Raw genomic sequence first — 25648 nt, forward strand, 5'->3', positions numbered from 1 at the left:
CCCGGGTTCTCCTTAGGCACTTGGTCACCCGCTTTTTCAGGGGCGGGCTGGGGAGGACCGGGAAGGGCGGCGGCCGCTCTGGCGAAGCTGGGGACCCCAGCAGGCGGAGGAGGCGGCCAGGAGCGCGCCCTGCCCCGCCCCCGCCAGGTGCGATCCAGGTACCTGCCGAGCGCCGTGGCCCCGCCGATTGGCCCTGCGCGAATGGGGCGACATCAGGCGGCGGGGCGGGGCGGGGCGGGCAGGCCTGCGGGCGGCGCAGTCACCCCGGTGCGTCAGCCCTGGCACGTTCCCTCCTTCCCCAGGTGTGGTTAGGCAGCCTAGTCCTGCAGCTGCTGCCAAGTGGGTGACTAAGTTCGCCCCAGGAGGAGGGGTGGAGGAGTGAATTTTGAATGATAAGAGTTTGCCGATTCACCTCCTTCAAAGGGCGCTTTTCTCCCCCCAACAGAAAAAGTGTGTATGACCCACCTTCTAAGTGGGCATTGTGTGGCATCTTTTGTTCACCTGGCTCCGCGGAGCCTCCAGAAACCCTAAGAGTTGGGGGCTACTTATAGTTCCCACTATGGTGAGGGTGAGTGTGTGGCTTCCCACCCACAGCCTATTACCTCTGCAGGGATGAACAGCCACTATACTTCTTTTTAGGGATGAAAAGTTGCCATAAATGAACATCTTCTTATTCCAGATTTGCTTAGGGACTTTAAAGCAATTTCCTGCACTGTAGGTGGCAAGAAGCCCACACAGATCTTTACCCCACACGCCTAAAAACCGCTTTCCCTCCCTGCACTCCAAACCTGCTCATCTTGAATTGTTTATGGCACTGAACCACCCAGTCAGAAACTGAGGACAGGTCCTCACTGTCTTCCCCTGCTAGACAGTTCTCAGGCAGCCGGGCAAGAGGGCCTCTTAAAGTTGCCTGCAGTTCTGACCCAACCAAGGGGCTCCTCAGATCTCCCTGGGTGGGATGTGGCCCAGCTGAGTGCCTGGCACAGCCATCTCCAACGCGTTGCCCTCAACCCATTTATCACCTTAAAAATTACTGAGAACCCCTAAGCTTTTGTTTTGTGGTGTATGGCTATTAATATTTAGTGTATGAACTATAAATGTGAAAGGTATTTAAGGTGAAATTGAGATTCAAAAGCTGTCACCATAAGACAATCATAAATCCATAATATGTACTCACAGATTATTTTATGAAAAATAACTGTATTTTTCAAAACCAAACATAATTAGAAAAGAGACATTGTTTTACAGTTTTGCAAACCTCTTTTGCATCTTTCCATCCATTGGATACCATTGTAGCAACTGGGAAGCTACCCCAGGAGGAGAGGCAGGGAGAGAGGCAAATCTTGTCATACTCCATTAGGACAACAGTGGTGACTTTGTGAACCCTTCAAAGGGTCTTGGAAGTCCCAGTCATGGGGAATACAGCTGACACTTTCTAGAATTTGTTACTTTTTTTTTTGTCTTGTTCTATTTGCTTTTCATGTTTTGGTTCATTTTCTGCTGATCATTTCTGCTCTGTGTGGATTATTCCAGATAAAGTTCACATGTGTTATAGATGTCAAACAGAAAGGATGTGGGTAACTCCCTAAACCAAATAAAATGAAGCCATAAAAAATATTTTTATTATGCTAATGCAGTATCTTCCCAACAATAAAATTAGGAAATTGTAAACATCCGTAACCTCATATGTAGTGGCACCCTCTCCTCCACAAAATGTCTTAATTGGGCTTCTCCAGAAATCTTTACCATGGCTGATTTTAGGGCTGTCAGCAAAAGAGTCTTTATAAAAGAGTTTAATGTAGATAGACTTCCTCTTTTTGAGTTGCCCTGTTTACTTGGCTGCTGGTCGGGAAGGTACCAGCACTCCAGGTGCTGGACACCCCCTCACTAGTTTTCCACAAACATGTATCCAGTATAGTAGTTTGTAGAAATGTATAAACAAGACCTCTGGCCTTGAGTTGGAGCTTCACAGAGATGTCTACATTTCTAAGAGAAATTACCAATTTGTTGGGCTCCATGGTAACAGCTGCAAGGGGCGGGAAGAAAGGAGAGAAGAAGCTCTCCCCTTCTCAGGTGTCCTTGAAGGGTTAACTTGCCCAGAACAGTGAAAGAAAAGGCTGCTTTCATGTGAACCTCTGCAGACTGTGAACTTCTGAGCCCCTCCCTTTACATGCTGGGTATAAAATTCTAAAACTCCCTGAACTCAGGGTTCAGGGGATTGATTGATTACAGCAAAAGCTGTGCCCTCTGAACCTGCTATCTTCGGTGCCTTGACTCGTCTGTCCCTATAACACATATACTGAGAGTCAGTCATTGTTACATCTGTGTGTACACTGCACAGACCACAGACCAGGGCAGGGGGGTCCCTGTCTGTACTAGGAGTAAGGCCCCACCCTAAGAGGCCGTGGTGTCACCCTTGGAGCCTGTGAGTACACAGCCTTATGTGGCAACAGGGACTTTGTAGATGTAAGGTTAAACGTCTTGACATGGGGACAGTATCCTGGATTATCCAGGTGAGGCCTGTTGAACCATATTTCTTCTTCAAAGGTGGGACCCTTCCCTACTGAGGTCAGAAGGTGTCAGAGAGAAGTGAGATGCTTGTTTTGAGGATGGGGAAGGAGCCACAGCCCAGGAATGTGGGTGGCCTTTGTGGCCTTTTAGAAAAGAGATTCTTCCCTGGAGCTTCCAGGAGGAAATGCCACTCTGCGGTTGCTTTCGTGTCTGAGATCTGTGCAAGACTTCTGACTTCTGGAGTGATAACACATTGTGCTGTTTTATAGCTATAAAGTATTTGTTTTTTCTTTTCTTTTCTTTTCTTTCTTTCTTTCTTTCTTTCTTTCTTTTTTTAACAGACTATAAGGCAAGGCAAACAGGCCAAGGGAAGGAAAAGAGGATTATTTTTTGTCAGGCATCAACTCACAGGAATGATTTATTCGATCTTCACTCTGATATTTGATCAAAGCCACCAAGTTTGTGATGATCTGTTACAGCGGTGATGGGGAGCTGGGCTGTCCTGAGGCAGGCCTGTGTCTACTAGTGAGAAGGCTCTGAGGCCAGACAGATGTGCCCACCAAGAGCTGGTGCCCACATTCTTTGAAAGCCCCTCTTGGGGCACTCAGGACCCCAGAATTCCTGACCCCGGCCTCCTGTGCCATCCTGTGACCTTGGGTCCTTTCTCACAAGGACGGGCCATGCTATTGGTGTGCACATCCCTGGTCTTAGAGGGGCCCAGTGGTGAATACTGAATGGTTTGGACAAGACTTGGGTGTGTAGGCTAGGACGTTCACGAACATGCGTGTGAGGCCCCTCATGGTGTAGGGCACTGTGGGTAAGAAGAGGGGTCAGGCAGAGGGCTCCAGAGCTGGTCTGGTCACTGCAAGTAGAGCCAGAGCTGGGTGTGTGGGAGCAGCTCCCCAAGCTGACCTGCTCTGATGCTGTAGCTCAGAGCTCTGAGGAGTCCCAGGAATTTGATATTTCACCTTTACCTTTCAGGTCATTAGAAAAGTGTGTTTGTTAGGGGAAGAATAGAACATGTTTTATTTAATAGTTTGTTAGTTTGATCTATAATTTCAAAGTATTTGGATGTATTGGTATTCCATTTGTATTCATCTGGGTTCTGGAAATATTGGGGTCAGGCCTGGAGTGCACTTGAGAGATTATTGGCACATCAACACCTACACTGTGTATAAACCCCTCGTTTTCTGTAGTTCAATCACACATCCAATACTGTGCTGTAAGATTGCATTTCACTTATGGAAGCCACCGACTTGAGTAAAGGAGTTCAGAACACAACAACCCAAAATATGGCTTTCTGGCCAGGGGCAGTGGTATATACCTGTAATCCCAGCAACTCGGGGAAGCTGAGGCTGGAGGATCAGGAGTTCAAGGCCAGCCTCAGCAACTTGGTGAGACCCAAAATAAAATATAAAACAGGTTGGGGATGAAGCTAAGTAGTGGCACGCCCCTGGGTTCAACCCCCAGAACTGTAGGAAGAAGACTTACCCTTCTTTTTCTTAGAAGCAAGAGGTGAAATTTCCAGTATGAAAAAGATGTCTCCCTAAACCAGAAATAAAGTGCCATACCTATCATCAAGGATGGGGAGTGGGGAGCCAAGGGAAATTTACAAACCAGCTTTGCTTAACTGACCCTTATCTTCCTAGTTACTTCTCCACCCAACTAACTATGCAAGCCCAAACCCATTTTCTCAGGTTACTACTCTTGGCACAATGCAGCAGATAAAGCATTCCACTCTGCCTGCATCTTTAGATCTTATTTCCTTACAAAAGCTCTCATGCCATATAACTATGCATTAAATAAATTTTCATGTTTTTTTTTTTTTTTTTTTTTTTGCCTGTTGATCTATCTGATGTCAACTTAATTTCCAGGCCCAACTAGAAAACCTTAAGAACATAGAAGTACAATTTTAAGATGCTCCAGGGAAGGAATTGGTTGACATGCGGTACTTATACAGAAGTATAATTTTGCCTGTTCCGCAGGAGACTTGTATGTGGCTTCCAGTGCATTCTCTATGCACTTTTAGGTGGTTTCATGAATCTTTCTTGTTAGGCATTTAGATGGTCTCACCTTTTATAGTTTCAGTCCTGACAAAACTCTGACTATAGACTAAAACCAAATGAAGAACAAATAGAAAAACATTTGAATCCTTTTTCTTCAAACCTGAGAAATTCTGAAATTTGCTAACATGTGTAAAAGATGATTTCAAATAATGTGCATGACATGGTACATCCATAGTATCAGCACATAGCAGAAAACTTAGGGCCTGGCAACTGGCACCTTTGACAGACCCCTGTTTTTGCCAGGTAGACTTGTCAACTGACTGATTTTCCAACTGAATTGTTTTGGCTAAACTCTGACATCAGGGAAAACAGAAATTCTGTTGTTTAAACTCTAAGTTGAGATCAAATTTATTTGTGTAGCGATGGCCTTAGCAGAGCCTGTGTAAGAGGAGCCAGGGTAAGGAAATTGGAACTTCCTGAGCACCCTCATACCATGTCCTTCCATAATCTTTTCAACAATGCAGATTTCACCACCAGCAACGCAGAGGAGGGAAGTGGCTTGCTCCTGGTCAGAGGGTGAGGAAGGACACGGGTAGCATGCAAACCCAGCTCTGCCTGGCTTCAGGTGCTACTTTCTTAACAACTCTGTGGGTGCCCTAATCCAAGGCCTAGCACTCAGTAGGATTTCAATGAATGGTTTCTAAGTGAGTCAAATGAAATCAAGGCACAAAGTCATTAAAAGATGAGTTCATGGCCACACATCTTGTTTGGAGAAAGGCTGGGAATGGAACCAGGATTTCTGATTCCCTAGCGAGGGAGTGCAGAACACAGTTATGTGAACTCTGAACCACACTTGCCATGCCCAGGGGCACAGCTGCACCCCAAATCAATCTCTGAAAAATGCTTTGTTGAAGACAAAGTGCAGAAGCAAAGGCTCTCACGGATCTAGGTCACTAAGCTTTAAAACTGAGCCAAGCAGTCACTAGAGTACTAGTTCTCACTGAGAGAAGCTCTTAATTAAGCAACTCTGGTGAAAAGCTGCTGTTCATGGCATTTGGAAAAGTAAGAAGAAACCAATAAAAAAAAAAAAAGAAAGAAAGAATAAAACACTTGCAGATAGGAGAACCTCTGCTATAGGGAAATGGGCTCTGGAGTAAACCCTCCCAAAAGGAGCAAGGATGTGGTGTCTTGTGGCAGAAGGACTTTTGTCATAGAACCTACCAGCTGGAGCTGGTTTCTGCCACTCAGTAAGTTCTAGTGGCTTTTCACTTGATTCTGACAGCCACTTCCCTTCTCTATGTTGCCGGTGGTGAAATCTACATTTCTGAGGAAGCTTACTGTAGGTGAAATTTGGTTACCTACCAATCATGCAAAAGCTAACCTGGCACAGTTAGCTGTCCAGCTAATGTCAACAGGACTTTACGGAGTGAGGCTTCAGGAACCCAGCAGATCTGGTTTCAAATCCCACTTCACCATTTTCCAGCCATACATTTTTGGGTACTGGCTTCTCTGAGTCTGTTTTTCCTCACCTGTAAATGAGGATGATAAAGAACCATCGAAGCTATCCCACCCTTAATCATACTAATAAAATTAGTATCATTATAACTTTCCACGAAGCTGGAAGGAAATGGGACACATGTCTCTTAAACCATCAAAATAGATCATATCCTGACACTAAAGCCCAAGGGTGCTACTGACAGATGCATGTGTACTTTGGGCTTTTGCTATGAGCTTAAGTGTTCTTACTTTGGTTGCCTGGTTTATGATCTGTCATGTCTCTTTTAATTTCTCACAAGAAAGTGGAGACAAGTGTGATCTGTTTTCAAATACATTCTTCGAAAGCATCCAGATTTTATGCATCAGATCCCTATGCTCCTTGCTCCATGTTACAGGCGTCTGACTTTAAGAAAGGCATGGAAGGAATGGACATAGGCTTTGGATTCTGACAAATTTCACCACAAAATCAGGGCACATGGGAAACTCCACCATGTTAACTCTCTCTATTTTAGGACTGTCAAGTTGTCAGTGACTCATCTCTCTGTCCTACCTCTGACTTTAATTCTGTTAATCCCAGGAAAGCAAAAGTTTCAGGACACCAAAAGATTAAGAGTAGTTGTAGAACTTTCCTCCCTCCAAGACAAAACTAAGCAATATGCAAATATTTCCCATACCACTTCTAGCCCTCTGCAGAAGGTAGGTGTTAAAAATGTAAGGTTTTTTTAAAAAAAATATTCAGGTTTGGTGAGATCAACAGACCAGGAGATGACAAAATAGTTTGTTACCACAGTTCCGCAGAGGAGAGGTTGCATGGGGAAGCACTAGGGTCAGTCAGACTTGGAGTTAAGAGCCCTGTGAGAGATAAGTGAAGGAGGTGCTTCAAAGTATAGTAGTCCCTTGGATCCTGGTCGGGGGGAGAGGAGGGTTGGTTCCAGGATTCTGTCAGATACCCAAATCCTCGGATGCTCAAATCTGTTATATAAACTGACACAATATTTGCATATAGCCTGGCTGCATCCTTCCGTAGGCTTAAAATCATATTTAGACTACTTATAATAGCTAATGCCATGCAAATGGTATATGAATAGTGGTTATACTGTATGATTTAGGGAATGAAAGAAAGAAAAAAAGCCAGTATAAATGGTTTTTTTTTTCTTTTTTCAAGAAAGAAAAAAGCCAGTACAAATGTTAAGTACAAACATCATCCTTTTTTTTTTTTTTTTCCAAAAAATTTGGATCTGCAGTTGGTTGAGTCTATGGATGTGAGCCCAGGGATATGGTGGGCCAACTGCAGGGACCGGGATTGTTTAGTTAGAGGATGGAAGGAGCACTTGCATTGGGACCTTTACTGTCTCTGGCAATCGGCTAGACCTGGAGAGGGAGTCTCTCTGGGGTCAGCAAAGCATCAGAAAATGCAGAGAACCAAAACCATGCGCCATCCTGTGGAACAGTGGCCTTGATTTTTGATGGGCTCAGGGCAGTTGGAGTGCACTGCATGGCCACGTTCTGTAGCCTGGAGCAGGTGCTGCCTTGGAGGTGCGAGGTGTTCTGAGCCCTGGTACATCCTGGTTGGACCAGAGTCCACTTTCCTCCTTCACTTGCAGCTCAGAGTTGAAGGGTTGGGTTTGGGCTTCCTGCTCTGTGATAGAAACTCAGCTCTGGGCAGCACTGTCGCCTCAACAATGAGATTTTGTGGAAGAACCGCTGCAGGTACGCACTCTCTCCTTCCTCATAGTTGCTTTGGTTTGTAATTTGTTCTTCTGTTTTCCAGGAAAAGTCCATGCAGAGGTTGGGGACTTGCTCCAAGGTCTATTTTCTATAGGGAGGAGCTATCTCCAGTGCTGTCTTGGGCTCTGCTCTATAAACCACACCAACCAGCCTAACTGTGTTCTGGACGGGCTGTTTCTTTACAGTGGAGTAAGAGCTCTGACCCTAGCTGGGCTGAGAGAGGGCAGACAGAACCTGCTTCAGCACACCTCTTCCACCGGAGGGGCTTTGTCCTAGGCCCTTCTCTGGGATCTGGAGAGACTTGAGCAGGCCAAAGTGAGAACTTCAGTCTTATCTCAAGGGAGTCGATGTGAAGACCTTCTCCATTCCCAAGAGGCGCTGAGGATGAGGCAGGCTCCAGCCAGCAGTTTGCATCTTGGACAAATGGTATAAGATGTGTCTGAACATTATTTGGCAAATGAGCATCATTCATTAGTATGGTATGTCACTCCTTCTGCAGTTTTGTTTATATATTTGAAAACATTAACAATATTTAACATGCTTTAACATGGCCAGAAAGAACATGTATAAATATTCATCATTTAACTTTTATTTACATTAAGTCTACCTAAGTTAGTTGTGGCACGATGAGCTGAGTTTTCAGAGCATAGTGAGAAAGACAAGAGATAGAGATCAGGGAGAGGCCTCTGTCCCCTGCCCCAGCCCCTGGGCACCCAGCACTAGTGTGTAGAAGCAGAGAGGGCTACAAATCCCCATAGCCCCAGTTCACCAGAGCCTGCCCTGGGAAGCAGGCAAAGTTGCCCCTTTCATTCATAACAGGGCAGAGCCACAGGAAGAGGGAGAGTGAGATGGGCCCCAGCAGGAAGGCAGGGGTCTTCTGTGCCTTCTCAGGCCCCCTGAGAGCAGTCACCCATTCTCTGAACAGTGTCAGGGAAGGTAACCCTGCCTGAGGCAGAGAGTTCCTGGTTGTTTTCTCCCTCACGTCCCCCCTGCAGAGGGTGGGTTGTCAGGAGGGTTGAGCCTCTGCCTGGAACTGTGGTGCATGCTGGATAGCAAACTCCGAGAAGCTAAGAGAGAACTAAATTACCTTGAAAAAGAAAATGGAGGGCTTTAGAAAGGGTACGCATGCGTGTGTGTGCATGCATGTCCCTGGAACAGAGATTGGGGCAGCCAGTGGTCAAGGAAAATGCAGGAGGCAGAGGACCCACTGAGTGGGGACTGGCAGTGCATCTGTAGCGCTGTCCCCAGTTTCTACAGCTTCAGTGAAGTGTGGACCACCCATTGCTGGAGTGTTGCAGGTTTACTTTTTTGGAGATGCAACCCAGTGTTGAATATGATGCTGAGGTGGACACAGGGTGAGACCAGAGGCTGCCTGTGGAGACCAGACCATTTGGTTCACATCTGTCTCTCTATAGGAGGTGACTCAGAAGTAAGATCATCATCTCTATACTCTAGTTCCCAATTCGTGTTTTTTTTTGTTTGTTTGTTTTTTGTTTTGTTTTGTTTAATCACCACCATCCTACCAGGTGGCACCTGGACTATTCCAGTATGACTTCCAAGGTTCCCCAACTTTTCCAGTTCCCCTATTTCACAGGTGCCCTATGTTCTATCACCATCATCATCATCGATCTTCAACTCCATTTTGATGATAGTATTCATTGACTTTTTGAACTTCTATACTTCCCTTTCCAGAAATCATACTTTTCCCATTGCCTAGAATTTCTTCATCCTGAGGTTTAAAATTTCACAAGTTCAAACAATGAAAAGAACTCGGGTATGTAATAAGCTCTTGCAAAACACTCAGAATGATATCACTTTTGATTAATTGTGGTGATCATTCATGTTTCCAGTTTTCTTTCATCCAGCTACGTGGCATTTGGGATTTTTCTACCCCTTTGATCTTGGTGTAGACACTGGGTTTACATTGGCCAAAGAGGTGAGAATGAGCGTGCCACTGGTGACAGTTTCAAAAGCCATTCCTGACTTTCCACACTCCTTCTCTCCGTGATTAGAGCACTCCATCCGCTGGAAGAACCCACAGGGGAAATCTGTTTCTTATGGGGTCTGATCTGAGACAAGCAGACAGTAGGAGCTGCTGGTCCCATTACAGACCAGGAGCCATTACTACTGCACATTACAGAGGAGGCAAGGAGGACGAGAGCCACTTCCCCACATGGCTCAGCTACTTAGGAGTAGACTCAGGATCTCCCAAGCTCCAGGAGGAGATCTCCTGACCAACAAAGTCCCTCATGGCCCCTCTAGAAAGATACATGAGCAGAGTGAAAGGCCAAGAGTTTTGTCAGATCTGGTTCAAATATCAGATTTGCTACCTACCAAAGAGTCCCAGATGGCAGCAAATGACAATGAAATTCTATCTCACAAGCTAACAGAATGGGTGAAGTGAGCTAGGGTGAAAGTCCTGGCAGACATGCAGCAGGGACTTGCTCAGGTGATCTTGTTTCTTTCTAGGATCTGGCTCTCCTCTTTGTCCCCTGGGTTGGCCACACCCACTCACACCTCTGAGCTCTTGTTCATGCCTGGGTCATGTCTACAAATAGGAAGTGACCACAGGAACTGGTTGGATTTCCTAGTCACCACCTCGAACCAGATATTGTACCCATTGCTTTATATTTTCTCTAGTTATCAGAAGGACTCTAGGTCAGAGGGTGTATGCCACTGAAGAATACAAAAGAATACAATATGAAAGGCCCCATAACTTAATTGGCAATAGTGAATGGAGAATGATTTCTTACTGATAACCAAGTATTTATAGGCCAGGCATGTGCTGGGAATTTAGAGAGGTGACTAAGTCCTATATGGTTCCCAACTTGCTTCAGGAAATTCATAGCCTAGAGGATGTCAGGCATTCTGGGATCAATCTACCCACCCTCTTCCTCTTGATGTCATGTTCTGCTGTCATTGGTGTCCTCCATGTCTGAGAACCACCATCCATGTTGCCATTACCTCTAATTCAGCACTTTCTCTAGGTCATCAGGTAGCTCTGGTTTACTTCATAAGGGGTTATGAAGAAGGGTGTCATTGCTCATTGATGGTCTCCAAGTACCTGGAGCAGTGTGCAGCACACGACAGGGAGTCACTAAATTTCAATAGAATGGATTCCCATTTTATGGTTGGAGTTCATGGAGGTTTGCCCCAGACAAAAGGGGAGTGTGAAGCTGGGACCTAAGGAGTGAGAACATTCCCCCCTCCACATTACTTCTCAAATACCAGCTTCTGGCCCTCCCTCTCTTCCCCAAATTACTACGTTTCCTGTTCTGTTTTCCAGCAGCTTCTCAGGCACTTGCCACGCACGGACTTCCCTATTGATGCAGCCAATTGCAGGTCCATGATATTCCCGCTTCCAGGTAGGAGGGAGGGAGGAGTGATGGAGACCACTGTCCTGGGAGACCTTGCTCAAACAGAACAGGAACCCCTCCCTCCGCTCTTTATGCAAGTGGCTAAACCTGTAGTTGCTCTGAGAAAGAAATTCAACTGAAAACTTAAAGAAAACACCTTGAGAAAAAAAAAAACCTGACTCTCCCTCCCTCGAAGATAAAAAGCCAGACAGCACGACCATAGTAACCTCTTAAGCCAATTAAACGAGCTAGTAAAAATTGGTGCTATTAAAATGTCCAATTAACCTAAACACAAAGATTGTTGGTTTCCAACCGCTCTGATTCTAATCCAACCACAGAGGCCTTCATCCAGCCTGATGTGGTTGGAGATTGTGCTCTCGGGTATGTGTAAAGTGAATCTTGATTTTCTCACCACAGGCCATTCATTATCTTGCTAGAGATGTCTGCAGCTCTGTTGGATGCATTCATATTTTCAACCTTGGCCATCTTGTGCACGTTGCAAAATTTTTGCCAAAGATGGTTCTCTTCTGTCTGAAACTTTTTTTTTTTTTATTGGTGCACCATGATTATACATAATAGTGGGATTCATTGTGACATATCCGTACACGCACATAACATAATTTGATCAGTTTCTTTCCCCATTTCCTCCCTCCCCCTCCTCCTGATCCCCTTCCCCTACTCTACTGGTCTCTCTTCTGTTTTCATGTGGAATGAACATCTACCCCCATCTCTCGCTCATTGATCCACTCAGCAAGCATCGACTGAGCATTCCTCTGTGCCAGGCAATCTGCTCCATGCTCCCTAGCCCATCCCCTTCTCTAAGTACTCCTTCCTCCCCCTGGAATATCTCATCTACCCTCATGGTTTTAACTAGAATATGCCTATTGATGACTTTAATATAAGAATCTCAAATCTGAATGTCTGTTAGCCATGTGTGGTTTGATGTCCCAAATAAAGTCATGGGTCACCTGTTTTTAAACCTGTTTGTTGCTCCTTCTGTATATTTTAAAATCTCATTTACTGCCACAAAATTTTAGTTGGTCATTCAAATATGAATCCTAGCTTTTTTCTTCATTAAGACCTGCCAGTTTCTTTCTTTTAAATCAACTCTTACTCTCCTTTCCGCCCTTCCGACGATGCCTTCCTTCAATCCTCCTCTGGACAAGTTCCCTCTCCTCTCCTCTATGGCCCTCCCAACTCCTTACCATCCCTTTCCTTGGCCCTTCGCTTCCCTGGCTCATCCCTCACCACTCACGGCTCTGACCACAGAACTGCGGCCAGTAAAGTTTTTATTAAACCCATATCTGACCACGTTGCATGGCTGCAGTCCCAGTGGGCACAGCGCCGAGAGGCTCCCCCTGACTCTGAACAAGTCCAGTCGCTCTCGGAGGCCCAGAAGTGTCTGGCAGCCTCTGCGATGCAAAGGGCCTTGGGGAGTGTTTCATCAGAAGCTGCCAAGACTGCTTACCTTTCTTTTTATCTTTCAGAGTGAAGAAAATTATACTTAATCTCTGCGAACAGATACGCACACAATATCCCCAAAGAATGGGGAGGGATCATTTGCTTCCTACTTCGGGTTTGTTTTGTGTGGTCAGCAGCATTAAGAACCCTGGGAAAGCACTCACAGCTGTGCTCTGCCTCCCCGACACTTCCTCATCTGAAGCTGCTTTAAAAGTTGCAAGGAGAATCCAGAGGGCATCCTGCGTGGAGATGCATAAGGAAGAACCGAGCTCTTAAGGAAGAACCAACTTCATCCTAGCTTGTCTAATTTCCAGATTGAGGGAACAGAGAATCATGGGTCACAGGCCAATTCTAAGCACACATTGCCAAATTCAACGTTTCTTGCTGGTCTTTTAAAAATTCACTATGTTATAATTGATAAAAGAATACTAACCTGAATCATATGATCGTGCTGGTCAGGAATGATAGAACCTTAGAGACCTCATGTGATTAGCTTATTCAAAGTCCAGGGAGCGCTCTCTCTCTCTCTCTCTCTCTCTCTCTCTCTCTCTCTCTCTCTTTCAATCTTCTGTCTTGTCTTCCCAAAGGCAATTACTGTTGCCAGTGATTTGAGAAATAGTTACCATCTAAGAAACACTTTACATACATTTTTTTAAGAACCACATGGGAAGTGTGATGTGCACATTTTTTTACACCCTTACCTAGTTAACTGCAGCTCACTCACTTTTTTGAGTCAACACCTATGGATGTGTGAGCTGCTTCCACTCTTTTGATATTGTAAACAATGCCACAATGAACATCTTCACACACATACCTCAGTTATATATAGCTTAAATCTTTGGAAGGGATTGTGATTTTAAAATTTGAGAACCATGGGCAGATTCTCCCCTAAACGATCTGTCCTAATTTGCATTTTCTAACAGCAGGTATTTTTTTCTCCCTGGTCTACACTCATCCCTCCCTCATGACTTACAGACCCATTTTGATTGGTCGTAGCTCACATCAATCAACAAGGCTAGGCTAAGTCTGTGGTGCTGGGAGTGTGGTCCCTTGTCCTGTTGCCTCTCAGGCCCATTCCCCACCCTCTCCCTGCTGCTTTGTATTAGGGGTTAAGAAAACTCATATCCAAGCCTCTGTGTCCACTTCTGGTTAGTATTTGTGCGTGTGTGTGTGTGTGTGTGTGTGTGTGTGGTGCTGGAGATTGAACCAAGGGGTGTGCTACCACTGAGCCACATCCATTGTGGCTCATCTGAGCCCTTATCATTTTTTAAATTCTGAGATAAGATTTTACCCACTTGCCCAGGCTGGCCTTTACCTTGCTTTGCGGTCCTCCCACCTCAGCCTCCAGAGTCACTGGGGTTACAGGGCTGTGCCTCTGTATCTGCTGCTTCTTATTAGGCTTGGCCCATGGAGGCAGAGAAAGTGGAGGAGCCAAGACGTGGCTTATCTGCTTCTAGTGGGGCATTTCCAGCAGCCACTATGACTCGGTTCCTCTCAGCTGCTTCCTCCCTCCAGGGTGTCAGTCACTGAAGCCCTGCCAGGGCTTACAGGGATGGCCAGGTGCCCTGACCGCTGACTACCAGTTACGCCTCCTCCTCCCCTTGTCTCCCCAGCCCTCGGGCTGCTTGAGTGAGCTTTGGGCTGTTGGATTGCAGTCCTGGGCCTTGTTGCCCTTTTAACTTTTCTGTTATCTTTGTAACTGGTTCCTTTGCTTTCTGTTTGCTTCGGCTTTGCAGTTCTAGGACTGGGACCCAGGAACTTGTGCTGGCTGGACTAACACTCCTCCACTGGCTACGTCCCCATCCCTGGCTGCCCGTTCTTGATCACCCCATTGAGCTTTCTGCTTCAGCTTTCCCTGACTGAACTGCACCCCGAACTGATAAATCTTGAGTAGTGTGAGCTGGGAGAAAGGGGCCCATTCTCATCCCCGTGGTGGGAATGGAAACTCTTGCAAAATCTCCTGGCAGGCAGAGTGGCAGTGTGTACCAACAGCTTCAAACATGAATGTGCTCTTGCCTTATCTGAGGGATATGTGTTGAAATATTTATGAATGAATGAAATGATCTGATGTCTGGGGTTTGCTTCAACACCATCCAGTGGGTGGGGTAATGGGAAGGTATAGAGAGGCAGTGAGATTGGACACGAGGTGTTGTTTGAGCTGGGGGCAGATTCTTAGACATTCATTACATGCCTCTCTTAGGAATGTTTGACATTTTTCAATACTAAATATGTTTTCCATAAACAAACTCTTGGACATTTCATTTCAATCTATCTTCTAGTAATTTATCCTAAAGAAGAAAAAAAATTACTGATTGCTAAACAAAACAAAACAGTTCTCTTTAAGGATTGTTTTTTGATGGCATTATTTATAATAAACAATTTGCCATGATCTCGTCTTCCAACAGTGGGACGATAGAGGATAATTGTTTTTGAGGATACGTCCACATACTGAATACAATTCAGACTTAGACTTTGGGAGATATTGTAGAAGCAAGTGTATCCACAGGTGCAAGATGCTCGTAGGTGTGTGTGTGTGTGTGTGTGTGTGTGTGTGTGTGTGATGTTTTAAGTGAAAAATGTTACAAAAGTTTGTGACATTCTAATCTATTACAAAGTTTTTATCTAACCTACAGAGGATCTGAGGGATACACACTGGAGTCTGACCAATGCGGTCTTTCAGTGGATTATGCCCTCTCTTCCTTCCACTAGCTTGTGCTTTCTGGTTGATTTTTGCTCTATTATATACCTAAGTGACTTTCAAAATCTAAAAAATAAATAGCGTGTTCTTCTCCCACCCCTTTCTGCCTTCTTTCGATGTGTTTTTTTTTTAATATTTATTTTTTAGGCGTAGATGGACAACATAATGCCTTTATTTTTTTATGTGGTGCTGAGGATCGAACCCGGGTCCCACCCATGCTAGGGGGGCACTCTACCACTGAGCCACAATCCCAGCCCCACGATGTGTTGTTTTAAATGGACCCACTCTGGTTGCAGGTGAGCATAGGTAGACAGAGGTTCCCACCTTAGCTTCTTTTTGGCAAAGTCATTTATCTTTTGAATTGTGCCAGGCAGGGGTAAGGAGAAAATGGGCCCAGACTGGGGACGGAGGGAAGGGAAGTGCCAAGGGAGACAGGTGGCCATAAAACCTTCGACACATTTCTGATGCCATGATTAGCCATGCCCAAGCCTTCAGAGTGAGGGCATGATTGACAGAGGGAGACACGGCTGTGCAAGGACCCTTCACACACCTGTGGTGTCCTGGCCTTGTCCCCTCCTGGATGTTCTCTGTCTGCTAGAGTCTGCCTTGGTGGTGCCTTTGCACTGGACTCTTGATGCCTGCCTGTGGCCGTGGAGTGGTGTTCCTCCTCAGCCTCCGCCTTCCCACATGCGCACACGTTTTTAGCGTTGTGGTCTAATGACAGGGATAAATAACCACACACCTGCTGGGGGCCAGAAAGGGTATAAGGAGCTGCAGGAACACCGGTCACTGACTGCTCCTGGTGCTCAGAGGTGGTCCCCAGCTGTATGGACAGGAAGGCTAAGAGGGTTAGGGAAATGAGATGGTTCCCAGGTTGCTCCGGGCAGAAGCAGGCAGAGTGGGTTTCAAAGCTTGCCCCTGCTCTTTTGGTTCTGGTGTGCCACTTCTCAGGCAGGTGGTCCATGAAGATTTGAGAGCCTGGACCCTGGGGATAGGCTGCCTATTGAGATTACAGCCTCTTCCCCTGTTAACCCTGTGAGACTGGCAGGGGTCCAAGCTCCCTCAGCTCCTTATCTGTAGGACAGACTTGATGATAGGGTGGTTGTGGGGTGCAACGAGAGGATGCAGGGGAAGCCCTGGGACAGTGCCTGGCAGTGGACCTCAGCCACGGCTGCCTGCTGTCACTGGTGCTTTAGGAGTCACTGAGCTGTCCACCCCCAGGGTTCCACTATGACTGCTCTGGATGTGCACTGGGCACTGGCATTTTCTAAAGCTCCCCAGATGATTCTGACCTGCAGCCAGGATTGGGCACCATTGCCCCTTGCATGCAGGAAGCACCTGATAAAGGCCGGCTATGACCATGCTGTCCTCTGCAGCCCACACGTCTCCTTCAGCTCTGCAAAGATGAGCACCCTCCCCTGTCCTCAGCGTGGCCTGGTTTCCCCAAGTTCAAGGGTTTGGCCTCAAGCTTTTCCAGCCACAGTGATGCATCTGCGTCCTGGGTCACCTGTTCTGGCCTTATCCCAGCCTGCCCTGGGGCTGTAGGTACTTGGCCTAGAGCAAATCCCATGCTAGTTCCAGGAAAAGTGATCCCGGAGCTCTGAGCTAGTAGAAGTGGGTGCAGAAGGTGGTGGCACCTTCTCACTAGGGGGACCCTATGTGCTCTGGGGACCCTCCTATGGGTGGAACATCTTCCATCTTGGTTGATGTTAGTGGGGGCCATTGCTTAACTTTGGAAGCCAGTTCTGACGGTACCTGGTAGCAAGTGTCACCACAGAGTCACGGTGTACATGGTAGCCAGGGTCAGGAGGCAGTGCCTATATTTGTAAAAATCTGTTTTAATCAAAACTATCTTTAATGACCTTTCTTTGGTCACTGGTTTGGTCACAGACAAGCTCACTGGTTTGCATTTAGAGTGTGCTATTTGGTGAAGATGGTTGGTTCCCTCCAAACTCATGTTGCAATTTAATTCCTATTATGAAATGTGAAGAGGAGGGATGGGTGGGGGGGACCTTTGAGACTAGGGCTCCGTCTACATATATGGATTAATCAACCCACACAGTTAGTGGGTGAGTGGGTGAGTGGGGCATCTCAAGAGTAGATCTGTTACAAGAGCCCCTTTGGCTCCACTTGGACCCCTTTATATCCCAACTCTTGGTTTTCCCAAACCCCCTCCCACTGAATGTTCAGCTCTGTAATCGCCTCTTGGAGATTCCTTCTCTGACCTTCCGAAGGCTGCTCCCCTCTCCTTCAAGGTCACCTGGTGCTCCTTTCTGATTACACCACATGGCTTGCAGCCCCATCCCACCATCATGCTGTAGCTCCCAACCTCTTGGAAGTGCAGTAGTGTGCAGGGCACAGGCCCTGGGCCACAGTGCTTGGGCCCGACTTCCTCTCTGGAACTTACTGGTGACCTTGGACAAGATCCTTAACTTTCTTGGCTTCAGCTTCTTTATGGTGGGGGAGATTTGAGGTGTCAATGAGGTGACAGGTGTGCCTGGCCAGGTGCTGGCCTGCAGGACCTCTCCATGGACACTGCCTATTCTTGCCCATCAGACTGTCTCCTGTAGCCGGCAGGCAGCAAGCAACTCAGTTATACTTGTTCAATGAACAAAGCCAAATCTCAGAGACGTTGAGGCTTGTGCCCAGGGTCACACAGACCCAGGATCCAAATCCACACGTCTGTTGTTGGAGCTCATGCTCTTGTGCCATGCCACCCGTCTGCTACTACACAGCTGTGCCCACTTTCATAACTTACTTGGAGGCCACGCTAAGAGTTTGGTGGGAGCTCTGAGCCTCCTAGGCAGAGCTGGCCCAGGCCCTCAGAAGTGAGCCAGAGCCCTTTGTTTCCCATTCCCAGAGAAGAGCCCGCTCAGCCCTGGACCCCCGTCATTCAAGGCCAGTGTCCTGCCCTGTGGCCCTCACTCTCTCCCAGCCCCTTTGCTGGCTAGGACCCTTTCATGACCTTGGCAAATTCCTTCAATTCTTATCTTTTCAAACCATCTTCCTAACATCAAAGCCATCTTTCTAATCAGATCAGCAGAATAGAAACAATGAAGAGAGAGGGTCCATATAACCAAATGTAGGTAAGTTAGAAGGTGAAGACCTTGTTATCTCTGTCATGGGCCCAGAGAAGGCAGCTCTGTGCCCTTCGCAGAGCATGACATCCAAGAATAATAACAACAACTAACAGTTTTGACCAACTGTATTCCAAATGGAGAGTTCTGTGTAAGGAAGAATTTTTTGAATGCGACTTTCTAGATAAGGGAATGGTTCTTATTAAAGGTAAGCCATGCAACCCCAATCACACTGCTAGAGGAGAAATTGGGGTCAAAGACTGTCTGCACTGAAACAAATTTCTTGTTTTAATTCTGTTTTTTTTTTTTAGCAGTTAAGCAAGTACTGAGATCCAGGCATTGTAGAAAAAGCTACCAGTGAGGAAGCAGAGCCTCTGCCGTCAGGGAGTTTATATTCCAGAAGGAGACAGTCTATAAATAAACAAGCAAGTAACACAGAGAAATGCAGGTCATGTTCAGTGATGGCAAGTGGGATGGGCAAAAATAAAGTAGTATGGGAACTAAAGTGACAGTTAAGCAGAGATCAGAACAGAGTAAAAGGACTTCCCTGGTGCAGGGAAGAGCAAGTGCAAAGAGCCTGTGGTGGGAGGGTATTGGGTGAGTTTCAGGAACAAGGAACTTAGTAACCAAGGGGCTATGGCATAGAAGTTCACATCAGAATAGAGTCACATGGCTTTGGAAGTCCTTGTGAGACTACTTCAGTGTTTACTCTGAGTGAAGTGATGAACCATTGAAGGATTTCTAGCAGAGAGGGGAGGTGATCAAAGTGGAAAGGGTTTCTCTGGCCACTTTGCTAGAGAGAATAGACTGCAAGAGGCAAGGACAGAGGCAGGGAGGCCCATGGAGATGCTATTGCTACCGTCCAGGCAGGAGAGGTTGGGGCAGGGCTGGGTGTGGTGGTAAAAAGCCCTACCTCATGTCCTGGAATGTAGTTTGCAGGTGGGGATGGCAGGCCATGCAGATGAACTGGAAAGAGGCTGAGAGGTGTCAAATGTGACCTCTGAAGGAAGGTAACCCGAGCAACTGGAAGGACGTGGCCGTGAACTGAGTTGGGAGAAACATGGGAGCAGCGGGGCCCTAGGGGGCCATCCGAGGCGTGTATGGCACAGGCAGTGTCTAGGGTGTTGGTGAGCAGCTGATAGTAAGGGGAGAGGTCTGGCTGGACATGTAAAAGTGGGAGTGGCCAGTGTGCAGCAGTGACAAGGAGCAGGCGGTGGGGGGGCAGCCCAGGGCACGCCAAGCTGAAGAGGTGACGGGAGGAGGACGAAGTAGCCCTGGAGGAGCCCACGGAGGTGCCCTGGAGGTAGGTCGAGGTGTCGCGAAGCTGCTCTGCAGGGCCAGCCATGTCTGCACCTCCCTCCTCTGTCCTGGAAAGCGCCCTGTTCCTGGCAGGAGTCGGAGCTTCCTGATGGTGGAGGGAGGCGGTTGGGAGGTGAGAGGAGCAGGCCAGCCGCACTTCACAGGCAGGCTCTTGGCCTGTCTTGAGACGGGTGTAGCTTTCCTAGGAAATGGCCTCTGGTCTCCTCTGTCAGCCTCATTCATTCGCTCAGTTCTGGCGAACTCCCTTCATGAGGATCCCTGAGTATCAGGACCCTTAGACGTCACGCAGGGTTCTTACTGGGGACATGCTGCTAGCTCCACTTTGTACCCAGGGAACTTGAGATGAACTGACTTGCCCCAAGTTGTACAACTAGAAGCTCACATTCGGTCTTTACTCCGAAGCCCATAACCTCTGCCCATGCATCGATCTCTCTTTTCTATTTGCTCAGCCAGTGTTTGTGGGAAATGCCCCATGCCCATGCCAGGCCAGGCACCAAATGCCAGTGGACAAGAGAGGCTCTGGTTGCCTTGTCCTCATCCACACTTCAGCTTCTTTGAAGACTCCTGGATGACCCAACCCAAACTCCCAGGTCCCAAGCCGGCCTGTCGGGAGTCTTCTCCCAGCCCCCATCCTGATCCTCACCTGGAGGAAGCCTAATGAACATTCTCCTGCTTGTGGTGTCCTGGGATTTTGGAGGGGGACATTTCCAGCTGAGCATGGTGCATGAGACATTGTGAAGACCAGTGCACAGAGCGGGGCTGAACCTGCCCTGTGTGTGAGCCGTCAGCCCCGAATGGCTTTGCTATCTTATGCTTGTTCTGCTGAAGACAGTTTAGGAGGAGGTGGGGGAAGGAGGCCAGGTGAGATGTTCTGGATTCCAGCGATTCAAGTCAGCACTAGTGAGGTTGTGAGTTGCCACATGGAGCTGGGGTGCCCGAGGGGAGAGGCCCTCCTCTGCTGAAATGAGAGTGTGTGAGGGAGGAGAGGCATTCTCCTGTCCCCCGTCTGGAAGGCTTAGGGATGCAGAGATGCTGGCCTTGAGCACTTCTTATCTGTCCACAACTTCCCACCTCAAAGAACACAGACACACACACACACACACACACACACAGAGTTGTACCTCTACTTCTCATTCAAGAAGTTCTTGTAGAGAAAAGACATAGTGGAAAGTTAGGTAGAAACCACTGGAAAGGTCTCCTCTCTTCTCTCCCCCCGCCCCCTGTTTCTCTCTCTCAACAAACAAACAAACAAGCAAAAAACGCTGTAAAGACTGTGACATCTTCATTTATTTTTTAATGTGATTTTAAAACATATCCTCAAACTCAAAATCTGGTTATGATAAAAGGCCAAACACAAATGGGAGTGATCTGGAACTTTCTCTTTTTAAGGACATTCAAGGGGATGTGTGTGTGTGTGTAGAAGAGACCGATGGATTCTGTTCACTTTCAGTTTGACTCATGTCTGAGGTCACATATGTCACTCTGCTCTCATCAGGTGAAGCAAATCATGAGCTTCAGAGGACAAAGTGTTTGTGAGCCTCCAGACCAGTGCTTCTCTTTGTAGGTGCGGCCACCTATGGCTTCATGACCGTGACAAGTTCACAGCTTTTGGGAGCCTCAGTTTCCTTATCTAGCAAATGAGTATGAGAAATCCTGCCAGACAAGGTTGCTGAGAGAATTAAATAATAGAGTAAGGACAACAGTAGGCAGATGGTAATGGTCGTTCCTCACCACTTATTAGAGAGAGAGAGAGAGAGAGAGAGAGAGAGAGAGAGAGATAGAGAGAGAGAGAGAGAGAGAGAGAAAGGAAAGAAAGATGGAAGGAAGGAAGGGTTAGCTCCTAGAGTTTTTATTAGGAAATTCTTTACCTCCCTGCACGGTCCAGTGCTGGGGACTTCAAGTGGTCACTTGTATTGAACACTGCCACACGACTGATGGGGCAGTAATAGTTGCTTTAGACATCAACCAGTGTGTCTTCCAGCCACCCTTAAATTTGGGTCTCATTAACCCATCGTCCTGATATGCTGATTTGTGATTAGAGGGTTAATTAATTGGCCCACAGCCCGGTTAGCAAAAGACAGAGGACAACCTCTAGCCCAGGTTTGGCTGACTACCATACCAGAGGGCAGAACTCCTCCCAGTCAGCCCATGGCTACAAGCCATGAGTGAACACAACCAGTAGCCTCATGGGCTGGAGCAGATCTATAAGAGACTTCAGACTGGCTCTCCAACGTGACACCTACCCAGACCAGCCTGTCACTATTTAGTGACCCCTGGAAGAGATCACAGTCTTTTCCCATCAGGGGTGGGTTGAACTGAATTGTAGGAATCGAGTAGGGAGCCCCAGAGCTGAGAACATGTAACACTTCAAAAGGAAACAGCTCTCCTTGTGGTGGCTAGAAGGTTTGGAGGGAAGCTTGGGGTTCAGTTCAACTCTCCCGGAGCTGGTGGCAAGGTTCACAGGTCAGACCTTGGGCTCCATCTGACAATGACATCATAATCTTGGCGATCTGGAAATGTCATGAAGATGAATTTTTTTTTTCTATTTTCTTTGCTACTATTTTCTGCTTCTAGAAGAATTCCAAGCATATAGTAGATATTATAAGAGGGCATGAGTGGATTTAATTGTAATCTCAGGGCATTTGCTCTAACAGCTTCCTCTGTTTCAAATATACTTATCCTGGAGAGTCACGTGGCTCAATTCTTCCAGTTAGGTCCAGTCTCAAAAGTCACCTACAGAGAGGTCACTTCTGACCAGCCCACCTAAATCTCCTGTTCTCTTTTGCTCTTACCCACTCTTGCTATGCTTTTCCTAACTCTTGGGGGATGATGAGTCTATCACCACTCTCCCCACAGCCAGTTCCATGAGAGCAAGCATCCATCTTTTGTGCTTTGCACATGTCAAGCACCTCGCCTGGTGGGCATCTGAGCTTCATAAATTGTGTTGAATGAGCAGGTGAGTGAGTGAGCGAGAGGATGGACGGATGCCTAACCCTAACCCTAACCCTAACCCTAAGAGCGTGGCGCAGAGCCCCACCTGCAGCAGGTGAGAGACACACACGTCAGTTTCATGGTGTTGGTGGTGACAGTCAATGCCTTTGTGAGGCCATTCTCTGTGGGTGCTCTGGTGGGTGGTGACTATAAGGGGCTCTGCTTGTCCCCCACTTGCCCTCCCTCCCCACTCCATCACGGGATGCTAAAGAGCAGCGTTCCTTAGTTTTTGTTTCTGAACCAACTCTGGCTCTTCCCTGTCCCTCTTTGGTGGAATGGTGACAGGGCGTTGGGGAAGTCTATGCTTTCTCCTTCACTCCTAACACACTTTCAGATCCTTCCTACTAATGTGTAAATGGCGCACAGCAACCTCCTCCATGTATCCCGTCCCACTCCAACCACCCAGCTTTCCCAGCTTCTGGAATGTTCATATCTTTTTGATGTCATCCGTGCTGTCAGATGACTAAAATGCCTCCACTCTGTCCCCTTTCATTCCCAAAGTTTTGTCCAAAACCCAGTCCTAGTATCCCCTCCTCTGAGATAGTCAACCCCAGATTTTCCAGCAGTTTCTATCTCTCCTCTCCAGTTTCCCACTCAGCCTTCTCCTTTTTCCATTATAGTCCTCAACACAGAGCACCATACTTAACCAAGACTTTCTCCCCCAACCCAGAAACAAGCTCCACGTGAGGAGGAATTCTGCATATGGTGGGAAGCGGGGAGATCGGGCAGCTCTGACTTGAGTCTTCAAGTCTGTGGTTTAGCTGCCAGAACTCCTGGGTTCCAGTCCTACCTCCCCTCTTACCATCTGAGAGAACTTGCCATATTACTCAATGCCCACTGAAAATGAGATCCTAGGTATTACATTTCAGAAAGCGTTAAATACCACAGACCAATGGACAAAACTGTAAAGAGGCAACCTGGACTGGGTCTTGTGAGGGGATGGCTTGGGATGGGTGGAACTAGAAGTCATCATTAGGTCTTTTTCCATTCATATAGGGAGGTCTGTTAATAACGAGCCATAAACTTGTTTGGAATCAGAGGCATAGAAACCAAACAATGGCTGAAGGTATTTCTGAGAACACCCAGATCTTTATTATCTTTGTTAATTTGGCAGAAAATGCCTCAGACTGAAATCTCACTGAGGTTTGCTCAGTTCAAATGCAAGTCTTTGCTGCTCCTATGCACATAGCTTTGTGGACCATGGAAATACAGTGATATACACAGTCTTTGAGACTCACATCCAAAGAAATGGAAAGAAAGCAAATTCCAGAACACAAAAACAAAATTATAAAAACTGTTTAAATATTGAACTGCGCTCCATAACACAAAAGTTCATATCTTGTGGGAAACTTGGAGACTTTTCCACCATGGGGGAGGGGCGGGTGGGCGCTTAGGATGCAACTGTCCCTTTTGACCTGGTTAACATGTTGTGCTCTGAAACATGGTGAGGAAGAAGTTGCAGAAGGAGCTCCAGGAGTCCCCGCAGAACTCCAGGGCAGTCTTCCTCTGGTTCACCACATCTGGGTCCTCCATACACTCTGGACCTTTGACGGCCACAGTCTGAGTCTCTGCTGGGCTGGACCGGATGTTCTCTTTGACCTCATTTGGCTCCAGGGCGGAAGGGCTGGTGACCTCAATATGCTCCTTGGGGGACAGCTCTGTTTTCTCCTTTCTGGGCTTCATGTTCTCATACAGAGTGGAGTTTACCAACTTGAGATTAGATTCTGGAAACTGCTTTTTGCACACCCTGGTCTTCAGGACACTCTTGGAGTTCTCACATAAGTTCTTCTGTTTGCGCAGCGTCCGGACAATTTGTTTCCAATAGGCCTTCTCATTATTGAGCTTGAGGCACTTAGTTGGCTTTCCGGCAAAGACACAAGAAAACTCCTGGTCCATTCGAGTGCACTCCACTTTCAGGGTGATGACCAGCTCCTGCTCAGTCACTGACCATCTGCAGGAAGCTTGATCTTTGGTGGCAAACTTGCCATTGGTCATGGACTTGGATGTTCTGCTTCTCTGCTTACTCTGGCCCTTGCCCAGAGGAACTGATGGATCTCCTTCTGGTATGCTGCCCTGTCTGTTCTTTGTTCCATTTCTGACCTTTGCTGAGAGCACTTGAGCAGCCAGGAGGAGAAATGAGAGGAGGGCAAGACTGTGTATCTTCATGGCTTCAGCTGGGCAGGCACCTGTTGGATGAAAGGCAGGGGCTCAGTGCTGGGCAGCAGTTGAGTGTGCAGGACTGCAGGCTGGCCTCCCTGCACCCTGATCCATGTCTGCCCACTTTAGGAGGAGACCAGAAATCTGTCTGGCTCCTGAAATCACTAGATGAGTAGCCTGTCTGCTCCCACTTCCACTTGACCTGAGCCTTTGAGTGGCAAAATGTTACCATTCTTCATCCCTCACCACTCTCAGAGCCTCCCTGACTCTCCCACTCACTCAGTTACTCCTGCACTTGCCCCACCCTTCAGTCACTCATTCAACAAGCATTAATTGAGCACCAACAATGGGTCATGCACTATCCTAGCTGTTGATCACACCACCCTGACTGAGAAAACCTCGGGTCTTAAAGAGCTCAGAGCCTGCCCTTGGAGAGATTTAAATAGCCTTGACCATGGAGTTGGTCTCATTCTGTTCTCAACTTGATCTTGGACAAGTCACTCTCCCGCTCTGGGTCTCAGGTCCTTTACCTGGAAATCAAGGTGTTGAATGGAATAATCAAACCCTTCCTTAGTTCCAGTGTGTGCTGACTTTCTACCTCACAAGTCTGCACAGACACAGATGGCCACAAAATCAGAAAGGATGTGGCAAGAGCCATAGAAATGTCGTAAAACGTGATGTTGACTCAGAGGCTGAACCTGCTCAGGGTTTGACACATGGAGCTGGGTGGTGCTCTGGGGTAGAGGGAATATTACCGAAGGAAGGAGGATCCCCAGGAAAGGCAGGAAGGTGGGAGGTCACTGGACATGACAGGGCAGAGTGAACCCAGGTGGAGAGGTGTGCTTA

At 47.3% G+C, this 25648-nt stretch overlaps 1 protein-coding gene across 2 annotated transcripts; it reads right to left on the reverse strand.

The window, feature by feature from the left end:
* Window positions 1–24050: 24050 nt before the first annotated feature.
* LOC114093317 (fibroblast growth factor-binding protein 1-like) lies at window positions 24051–24811 on the reverse strand. Of its 2 annotated transcripts, XM_027936080.2 has the most exons (2): window positions 24278–24811; window positions 24051–24244 (listed from the first exon to the last, which is right to left on the reverse strand). In XM_027936080.2, exons 1-2 carry the CDS (start codon window positions 24809–24811, stop codon window positions 24065–24067), a joined length of 714 nt encoding a protein of 237 aa, XP_027791881.2. In that variant the 3' UTR covers window positions 24051–24064. The 2 variants fall into 2 exon arrangements, with proteins under 2 accessions (XP_027791881.2, XP_027791870.2); XM_027936069.2 differs by having other exon boundaries at window positions 24051–24811.
* Window positions 24812–25648: the final 837 nt, after the last annotated feature.

This window comes from Marmota flaviventris, chromosome 7, assembly GCF_047511675.1.
Source record: "Marmota flaviventris isolate mMarFla1 chromosome 7, mMarFla1.hap1, whole genome shotgun sequence".
In the NCBI taxonomy this organism is placed as follows: domain Eukaryota; kingdom Metazoa; phylum Chordata; class Mammalia; order Rodentia; family Sciuridae; genus Marmota; species Marmota flaviventris.